The sequence below is a fragment of the Frieseomelitta varia genome, unplaced genomic scaffold, assembly GCF_011392965.1.
Source record: "Frieseomelitta varia isolate USP_RPSP 00005682 unplaced genomic scaffold, Fvar_1.2 scaffold_215, whole genome shotgun sequence".
NCBI lineage: Eukaryota > Metazoa > Arthropoda > Insecta > Hymenoptera > Apidae > Frieseomelitta > Frieseomelitta varia.
Genome location: NW_025109917.1, coordinates 952,486 through 962,802, shown reverse-complemented (window position 1 = coordinate 962,802; position 10,317 = coordinate 952,486). Strand labels below are relative to the sequence as shown.

The following is a 10,317-nucleotide window of genomic DNA, read 5'->3' as shown; positions in this document are numbered from 1 at the left end:
TCATCAGGCGAGAGCCACCACTTTCTTTGATATAATTTCCAGATAGCGTGGTCGCACTGTTTTTGTTTCTACATTGATAAATACGTTTCATTACACGTGATTTGTTTCTCTGCTTGTGAACAATTTCATCAATTTCCCTGTTTTCGTCGTCTGCCCTATTAACTCAGCATCGCGATCAAACGCCGCGGCACTGAAACGTGGTTAATTTAAAAAAAACTACTTCCATTCGCGATTTCTTTGAAATTCCGAGGTGTGAACTTCATTTTTCTCATGCATTATTTCCTTCACTCATAACCAAAAATAAACTGAAATTAAATTAAATTTCATTGCTGTAACTGAAATTAAAAATTCGTCCCTGAAGATGTTAAACAGTCGCTGGTCGAAAAACCGTGTTGATTAGTGCCGTGCAGCTGATAACGCGACAACGCTTCTTTGGTGCAACTATGCAGAAGTATCTGTAAATAAAAGCAGATAGAGTAAAAGACCTGTTGTAGGTTAAAAACTATCTATGCAGGCAAACAAAGTGAGAATTGTCTATTTATTTCAGGGTCGCGTGATTTAATTAAAAAGAAAGTAATTAGAAGCTTCAATATCAGACAATCGAAACTGAGCGCGTCGTAAACTGTGTACACGAAATCTGAACAGCGCTGCATGGCACTAGGAAGACGAAACGAAATATTCCTACCAAAGCGACTATATAACGAACGACTTCAACGCGAAGTCTCGCGCTCATCCATCGTCTTGTCAGTTCGCATTTTCGTGTACATATCTCGAGTCGTCCACGCCCCGAATAGAACGCGAGGCACGCTCGTAAATTAACTTACAGCTTCGAGTCAATAGTTTAATCTCTTCGATCCCCTTCGCTATCTCGGCGACCTGCGCTACTATCGTCAATACTCGGACGAGCGTTATACCCGTTCGACTGAGAGAAACGGTGCGACGTTTACAAGAAACTACGGTAATTAGGGAAATTGTAAAGTCGTGCGTAAACGGCGCGATATCGCAATCGCGTTTGAAAGTCACAAGTCGTCACGTCGACTCGTCTGCGGCCGATCCTAACTCTCGACTCTTCGCTTCGGTTTTCATCTGTCGTGTTCGTAAGACGATCGAAGCACGTGAACTCGCAGTTTCGAGCAGCAGGCGAGAAACAGTTTGGGAAAAAGCGCGGATACGAGAGGAGTGATACTCTATTTCCTCTCGTTCGACGTAAATTTCTGATTCAGTGGCTACGTTATGCTCGCGTTAATGACAGCGTTGCACAGATGCACACGTTTCGCAGACTTTTCAACGTCACGTTTAATTAACCGGAACTGTGGAAACGTTCATTCTCGAAAATGACGTTTCATTAGCCACAACCACGGATATGACAGTTTGCAGCCCGTAAAAGGACAACGAATGGTTTAATTATTAAATAACGTTACTACCTGGGTCTAATACGATCCGCGAATACTCCACAGGATAGCAGATCTCGTCGAGTTAATTAACACCGACATATTACTCGTGTGACATATCACTCGCAACGTTGATTCATCCAGCGTTAATATATTAAAATATCTCGCGTCTGTTCGAATGAGATTTTTTCCCGACTTGTTTCTCGCCTGTTGCTCTCCAAGTACAAACTCTTTCACCATCGGCTCGACGATATCCTGCTCGAGGATATCTACTTCTCGAATTTTGCGTGCAATTGACACTCTCCTTTCTTGCGTCGTTAGCTTTCTGTCATTCCGTCTCCTTCTCTCGAGGACAGAAATGATTCCCTCTCTCGAGGAGAAATGTAGACTTTAGCGAAGAGAACATCGAACGATCGAAGTACATAATAGAGGCCTTTCCGAGAAGTTACGGGAGCACATTCACGGTTAATATCCCCTAGAACGGAAATTATTCACGGAAGGAACGTTTACGCCGGCGCATTTCGGTAATTGACATTGCCCTGCCCTTTTATTAACACTTTCGCCGCTGAAAGGATCGGTTTCCCTTTTCGCCGGGCATGGATCGCGCGCACGCAATGTTAAAAACTATCGGCTCTTCGTCAATTTCGTTTCTCTTCCAATCGTCCAACGTGAATCAACCGACGAAAATTCAACGAGAGTTGCGTGAGTTGCGACGCGACTCTCGCGGATCGTCGAGGAAATTAAATTTCTCACGAGAGAAATTTACTTGTGCTTGTCGCAAGTGCGAGACGTGCGATTGTTAATTACTACCTGACCGACGGGGAAAACAATTGACAGACGATTTCTATCGTTATCTGGTCGGGAGGGGAAGTTGGAGAAGACTTTAGAAATTTTGTACAAAAAGATTCTCTGTAGAAAAGCTTCGAAGAATTCTCTCTCTTTCAGGAATTTCCCTTCTACCTGACTAACTACGTAGCTTTTAACTACGACGATACTTTCGAAATTTCTTTCAAGTTCGACGGTTTAGCAGGTTTCTAAACTTTGGCCCCTCCTTCTGCTTCTTATCTTCGTTTCCTCTCTCTCTCTCTCTCTTTCTCTCGAAATCGATGCGAAACGAAGCTCGCGCGTCTCAACGTTCACGTGACTCTCGCGAATTCGCCTCGCCGAGAAATTGAGGAGAGGTTTGTCTCGCGACAAGGATGAAAACGAGAAACGATTCGTCTGGCTTCGCGGAGTCGACGCAACGTTCATCTGACGCGACGATCGATCCATCATTCGTTAATTAACAGTCGCGGCGGGGGAATTTACATTCCAAAAGCGGCACCAAATCCTCCGAACGCAAAAATCACACGCTCTGCCCGATTTTCGATCGTTGACACCGTTTCTAATCGAAAATCTCACGCTATTCTCATTTTTTCCCCCCCTCTCTCTCTCACTCTTCTTTTTTTTCGGCAGGAGAAAACGTACGACCGATCACGCTCCGGTAATTGACAAGAATAACTGTGACACGAGGACTACCTCGTCGCGGATTAAACGATCAATTGACGAATGAAAACTCTACACGAGTTGGACCATCGAGTTTCGTTCCTCCTCCTCCTCCTGTTCTTTTTTCTTTTTTTCCTTCTTCTTTTTCTTTTCCCCCCGAAGAAGCCTCGTTTCGCTTCTGTCGCTGACGTCGTCGCGGTAGTAACTCAGCTGACCGCGACCGTGACTCGAAGAATCGAGTAGATTGGTAGAATTAGAAACACGGACGACTCGGTGGAGGAGTATTCGATTGTCGACACGGGGTGGTCCGTCGAGCGTTTCTAGGGAAATCGATTGGCGCTCGTATTATCCATGGTACGCGTAAAAGTCGATCGATTTGACAAGAGTCTAGGAAGAGACAAATAAATATTGACAAAGGTCAGGCACAGATCAGCGAGTGATAGAACGAAAAAAGCATTTGATTTTCACAGTCAGCAAGATGTTTCGTCGAGGGATACATCGATACGTACGGGACGTCGATGAGAAGATGGGGGGGGGGGGGGGGGGGGGGGGGGGGGGGGGGGACTCGCTCCATGGAGTTCAAAGATCAAATACTTTTTTTGCCCGGTATCACTTGGAAGTTTAATAATTTACATTTCTAGCGTCTATACAACGTACAGCTGCGCGCTCCGACGGTGCGTGGCTCGTCGCTGTCTCTGCTTGTTCTGTGCGAGCCGAGTTGGCCACCGACGAAATGGAAGGATTTGTGCGCGACTCAATTTTTTTCACGGTCGCCACGAGGCGAGAAAGTTGGACTTGACGTGCAAGGATTCTCGATCGCTACGCCGTCGGGAAGAGATTTATCGACTGATACGAAGAGCGTAACGATCGGTTCGAAACGGCTCGATGAAAAAAAAAAAAAAAAAAAAGAAAAAAGAACGCGTTGGGGCCAAAGGACCAAAGGAGCTCAAGGTCGAATTTCTTGGTCTGAGAAAGGGTAGACGAAGCACTGCGCAGTTAGAAACGAAAACGAGACTCTTAAAAATCGCGTCGAACGAATCTCTTCTCGCGGCTTCTCTTAGAAGAGGGTAGAGGGAGAGAAAAAAAGAAAAAAAAAGAAATCGCAACAAGCATCGCACGCGGAATGTGCAAGGTCGCGCGAGTATGCAAGCTGTTTCTTCCGGTTCCACGATCCCCGTGGAAAATCGAAGGATGCCCAGAAAGAGAGAGACTCGTTCTCCTTTCAGCGGGGTGGCGCGGGACAGGGAAGAGCGGCAGGAGGGGGTGAGGGAGGAGGGGGAGCGGGCGGTGAAGACGATAACGTAAGACTAGACTTCAACAATACATGCGGTTTTGTCATCGCCGTACAGACACGCTGCTGGTGGAGTATAAAAATATAAACATCTAAAAATGAAAAAGCGAGAGACGCCCGTCAGACGCAGAGAAGCTGATTCTGTGTCGAGACTGAATAACGCGTGGATTCTTCTACGCTTAGGCTTGTATTCCACTTTATGCGAGCAGATTTTTTTTCTCTTCTTCCTTTATTTCTTCTTCTTCTTCTTCTTCTTCTTCTTTTGCCTCTTTCTTCTCTCGTTCTAAACGATTCGAACGAACCAAAGGGCTGTGCGTTCCTTTCTGTCGATCCATTGAAAACTCAGCGAGCAGAGTGATCGCTTTTCAAAAAGGGGGGGGGGGGAGGGTTTCAAAGCGTTTATCGATCGCAGGTAGAAGAAGCGCAAGAGAGTCGTTAGATCGATGGATTCTAGCGATTTCTTTTTTCGAACGATTCTCGAACGGATCAAGTGATCAGATCGTTCGCGGCTTTCGAATCAGAGGAAGACACCTTCTCAGCAGAGGAAACAACGTTTATTTGACATTCGTCGAAATTTCTGACAGACCGACAAAATAATTTTGCGAATTCGGTGAATCGCCTGCGAGATATAGCTGGAACTGATCGGTTTCGTCTCTTTTCCTCGCGACGTCTACACGACACGTGAAATTTTCTATCAGTTCTCTCTCTCTCTCTTTCTTTGTTCTTTCGTTTCTTCTTGTTTCTCGCGACTGGGAAGGTTTTCACTATTTTTATTCTGTTCGTTTAGTTTTGCTCTTTCTTTTTTTTTTTTTTATTTCAGAAATGGAGAGATGAATTTTTTCGACTCGTAATCGAACACGACGCACGTGTCTATCTGTAGATCCAGTCCACTCTCCCTATACGCTCTCGACTTTTGTGTGTGTGTATGTATGTGTGTCACTATAGACCTGCTTCTTCATACGATCGTCTTTTCGGTTTTTCTTCATGCGTATTTATATACGTTGTGCTCTCGTCTCGATGGGAGTTGCATATCTTTCTTTCTTTCGTTTTTTTCTTCCACGTCTTTGTATACATTGCGTCTTGCATATATTTATATATATATTTTTTTATGTATATATGTATAATAACGAACAACATTAATGATTACTCGTTAGGCTATTTTTTTAATTGGACAATAAATAAAATAGTTATTTATATACCGCGGCTTCTCTCAGTTTCTTTCATCTTTCAGGCCGTTTTGTCCAATGTGTTTCTTTCCCTCACTTGCGGCATCTCGTTCTCTCTTCGCTTCAGCTTTTAATCCATCTTCACCTTCTGTCGTCCCGTTAATTTCCATTAATTTCAATTCGTCCCCACCCGTCTGTACTCGACATTTAATTCCATCATACGAGGCTTTTCCTTCTACCTTTCTCTCCCTCCCTTTCACTCTGCCACACTCTCCCCCTCTTTCATTCATTCTGCCCTCACGGAACGGAGATCGATAATTAAGAGCATATACATACATATATTTGGTATTTGCCAGCTGTTCGACAGTTTGGCTTCGATATGAACGTAAATTACACTCACACATCCTCTGGCTACATTTGGAAACAGCTAATCGACATACTACACGCACGTTATCTATAAGACGTTATATTTTGTTATTTTCAATTTTTCTTTTCTTTTTCTTTTTTCATTTTTTTTCTTTTTTCATTTTTTTTTTTTTTTTCTTTTCGAACCGCCGTTTGATCCTCGTGCAACGTTCGAGAGACTTTCTTCCGTCATCTGCCTCTTCCCTCTTTCAGCTTTTATCGTCTGGCAATGTCCCAAGCCATCTCCGAAGATTCTCTCTGCCTGCTCGTCGAGGAGAAGACTCTCGTATCTCGGGGTAGTGCACGATCGAGTCTGCGTTCGCCCGATGTCGAACCGAACCTTCGCAGCCAAAATTTCTTCGACTCCATCGCGTGGGAAACGCAACGTTCCACGATCCAAATTTTGGTGTCCAGACGATCCAAAGTGCTCAAAGACGCGTTGAACCGGCGGCATGCAGATTCTATCGGATATTGTCACGATGTTTCGCAATTGCTGACCGAGATCGATCGTCGCGGATCGCGTGGCGATTCGATTCGAACGGGAAGAACCAGCCGAGAAATTTTCTTACGAGGAACGTGTCTGGCGCGCGAGGTCGAGGCGTGAACAATTCAGTTTTCAGTCGAACATGCAGACGTGATCCGACAATGGCCGGCGATACAATCTACTCATACAGTCGAGGCAACGAACGCTCAGACTTCGTCATTGCTCGATTTCCTCCGCTTCCGTGCTCCAAGTGTCTCCTCGATCTTTCTTTAACTTTCAGCGATCTTCCTCAATCGATCTTTGGCTCCGACGTCTCCTCCCGCCTCTCGATAATTATCCCGTCGGCTTCCCTCGTTTCGACTCGCGTATCGAGAATCGAGCACGACGCGAAACATGCTTGGCGTACGCTTTCAACCGCTGCAACAGAAGATATTCTCAGCCAGCCACCTGTGCAGGCCCGACAACTGTTTCTCGGAAGAGTCCTCGATCACCAGGCCGTATCACTTGATCTCTTCGCGGCTCGGCGAACGCGGAGGATGCGACGACAAGACCTGCGGTGTCTCTGGCACCTGCCTCTTCGGCCGAAAGCTTGCCGTCAGCGAGGAGATCCAGCCGCTGGGAGACTGCGTGCTCTGATCGTGCAACGAGTCGCTGTTGCTGTTGCTCCTGGTGCTGTCGATGCTCATGCCGGACTTGAACCGCGACAACAGGCCAGACGAAGGCTTCTTGGACGTGGTGGTTGGCGAGGCCTCGTACGTTGGCTTCTTCCGCGACTTGGCCGAGTCCTTGTACAGCATCGAGTCCAAGCTACCCGCGTGAGGACGCTCCTCCGCTTTCTTTGGCTCCAACGTACCGAGCATCACGCTTTCAGCCTGCTTCGCCATCTTCGAGATGTCCTCCATGCTTGCCGAGCTTCTTCTGATTTCTATCTTTCCAATGTCCTCTTGCACCACCTCTCCGGACCCGTGCTCCGTCTTCACGACGATCTCCGGCTGCTGTTGCTGATGTTGCTGCTGCTGTTGCTTCTGCTGCTTCGTACGCACGTCGATCTCACCGAACTCGATAACTTGATCCTTCGCGTCTTTTATACTGTGCGACTTGCCCTCGGGATTCGACGAATTCCGCCGGTGTTTCGCCAACGAGCTCTCCGACATCGTGCCTGGCAACGCCTCCAACGAAGCGGACGATCTTTTCTCCTTGGCGAACACCATCCTCCAGCTCTTGTTCTTGTAGTCCGTCGACTTTCTCACCTTGGGCAGCGTCATCGCGCGCTTGTCCACCGAGGACAGCTCGACCACCGTCGCTATCGCCTTGCTCTCCTTCATCGTCACTTTCGCGAGGTTGCAACGCTTGCAAACTGCCAGGGTGTTGTTGTGCCTGGAGGAGGTGGTGGCCGCGGTGACCGAGTTGCTCTTGTTCAGCGTCTTGGTCACGTGTTTCGTGGGCTTGGGCGCGGGTGGCTCCTTCGAGTCGAAGCTGATGCTAAGTCGATCGGTGAAGTTCCTCAATCGTGAGAATATGGACTTGTGGTTGTTGGATCCGGTCTTGTCGTCGCAGCAGCATCGCAGCCCCCCAACCACCGACTCCCTCTGAACCTCTTTCCGACTAGACCTCGTCTCCTGTTCGTTCTCGATCGCCAGGCTGCTCGTTTTCTTCAAGTTGTTCCTTTGCTGGCTCTCGACCACCACGTTACCGTTACCCTCCATCATCCTTCGTTCGCTCAACTTCGCGTCCAACAGAGCTTGGGTCTCGTCCTTCTCCAGCTCCTCGAGGATCCTGGTTGTTCCCTCGGCGGACCACGCGCTCACCGGCGAGCTCAGATCGCTGCCGAGGCTCTCTCCTTTACTGCGTTTTCTCTCGCGCTCGTGCTCCCTGACAGCCCTGGCCAGGTCGTGATTATGATAATCCAGTGACGACTTCTCCCGGCTACCCTTCCGGCTACCCGGGTAGCTTTTCCTACCTGTTGCCGGCCCAGCCAGCGTCCCCTCCGTCGAGATCTTGAATTTCAACGTCTTCTCGCTCACCTCCACTTCGGTCGCCGTCTCCGGGTCCGAACTCTCCAGGTTCTCCGCGTCTTCGCCCGTTAGATTCTCCGTGATGTCGTCGTCGGTGGAACGTGACCGCGAGTGGACCGTGCCCGCCGAACGTTTCGAGCGCATACTGTGCGACGAGGTGGACTTCACCACGCTGGACGAGCCGGTGCCGCCGGACACCGCGCTCGTCAGGTTCGACTCGCCTAGATCCGCCACGCTCTTCCGGTGGTGTCGCTCGTCCTTCGCCGCTTCGTTCAATCTCCGATAGTATTCCAAGGCCTCCCGCACTGGCTGAACTATCAGGCTCTGGAACAAGGATGTTTTTGCGCTCGTTACAAGTTTGAATGTTCCCTCGACCTGGATCTGTGCGTTGAGGACACTCACACAACTGGTCGTCGTGTCGATCGTGTACTCCCTTGGAGTTCAAAGGAGACCACCCTGATTTTCACTGTCTTTATCTTGCGACAAGCCTGACGAGGCTTCTACCTGGATGGATTCGGAAAAGCTTGGCTTGTCCGAATAACGAAGGTACTAACGACTGACAATAAGTTCGTAAGATACCCTTGGACGAATATTGACTGACGTCTGACGATCTCTTGCCTCGATTGAAATGCTCAAAAATCAGTCCTCTTGGTTTACCCTTTCAAAGAGACTCTGAGGAGTATTGCAGAGAACGTGTTAAGACCAATCAGGAAGTTTCCAAAATTTCCCATCGCCGCCCATGAGAGTAACTCGGGTGGGGGTGGCATTTCTAAGAACGTTGCCTGTACAATCCTTGGAGTACACACACGTGTTTACGACGTGACAACCCTACAGTGCGGAAGACCTCGTCGCACTTGAGACTCTGACGCCTAGTTTGGAGTATTCCAAGTCTACACATTTATGCGAGTTCTACGCATAAATGTTTCAGAAATTCCTAATACGACATGTTCGAAGCACATCCATGTCACGTACCGTTGGCCTTAACGATTCGATTCGAGATCCGACGAAGCTCGAGAATTGAACCAAGCTTTCCCCTCTTTCGAGCCACCATCGAAGCTACCTTGCGCGGAATCGAGTTAATTCAGACCTATCCTCTCGCCAATTAATTCAAAACCAATCACGTCACAATTTACGCATACGTGGTACAACCTTGATACAGGGATAACATCGGCCTCTGGTGACAGATCACGTATAAAGGCACGTCGTTATCGCCGCTGGATGATTGACAGCCCTGTCTTTGAGTCAACTAGTCAGAGGGTAGATCAGCCTGCATTAGGCGGGCCTGTGCGCACGCGTCAGTGTGAGTGACCTGAGCGACAGAGTTGCGAACGACATATTGTGACTGAAGATGGACGTTGATGTTCGGATATCGGACTATCGGACAGCGACGAGAGATTTGGTAAATGCACGTGAAATTTCTCCTGGTATTATATTGCCTGACGTGGATTTGGTCGAGGCACGCTCGTACCTACTCCACGTCGCGTTTTGAGAGTGGATTCGACATTAAGGCGAGCATTTGATGTTTCGCGCGCGAAACTCGTAAAAGCCTCGCGTATATATAAAGCCTCCCCAAAGTATCGAGATGGATTTTATGAAAATGCCGGGTAATATTTCGCGCGTTGAAGCTGGTAATAAAAGTACCTGCAGCTCTGGAAGCAACTCGCCCAGGGCCTCGAAAAGGGGAAGCAAGACGAGACCGATGAAGCTGACCTGGGACGAGGGTTTCGTCACTTTGTCACGATCCATGAACGGCGTCACCGGAAGTCCTTCGAGTTTCTCCGCGTCGCTCTGCTTGAAGAACTCTTGCAGCAGCCTGTCCAGCCACGGTTCCGCGACTTCCATCGGCCGGGCTTCGTTGCTAATGTCCGCCACCTTGATCAGGATCATCGATAACTGAAACGACGAAATCGCGATTCTTTGAGGTCACAATTTTCCCCCAAAATTCGTTATTTCAATATTCGACTTTTATTTTCGTTTTCATCTTTTTCTATGACAAGAAATTTTGGAATACTTGTCGATGCCTTGTACCAAATCATAGAATCATTCATTAAATGAAATGTTTATTGGACAGTTCGTTACT

General features: G+C 47.9%; 1 protein-coding gene across 8 annotated transcripts in view; it reads right to left on the bottom strand.

The window, feature by feature from the left end:
* Positions 1-4,644: 4,644 nt before the first annotated feature.
* The window catches only part of LOC122527345 (cAMP-specific 3',5'-cyclic phosphodiesterase 4D), a 182,001-nt gene continuing 176,328 nt past the window's right edge, over positions 4,645-10,317 (bottom strand). For all 8 annotated transcript variants that reach the window (XM_043651432.1, XM_043651429.1, XM_043651431.1 and 5 more), the window contains 2 exons: positions 9,879-10,130; positions 4,645-8,561 (listed from right to left, as the gene is read on the bottom strand). In XM_043651432.1, the coding sequence (XP_043507367.1) occupies positions 6,723-8,561; positions 9,879-10,130 (2,091 nt within the window). In that variant the 3' untranslated portion in view covers positions 4,645-6,722. The remainder of the gene's footprint in view (positions 8,562-9,878; positions 10,131-10,317) is intronic.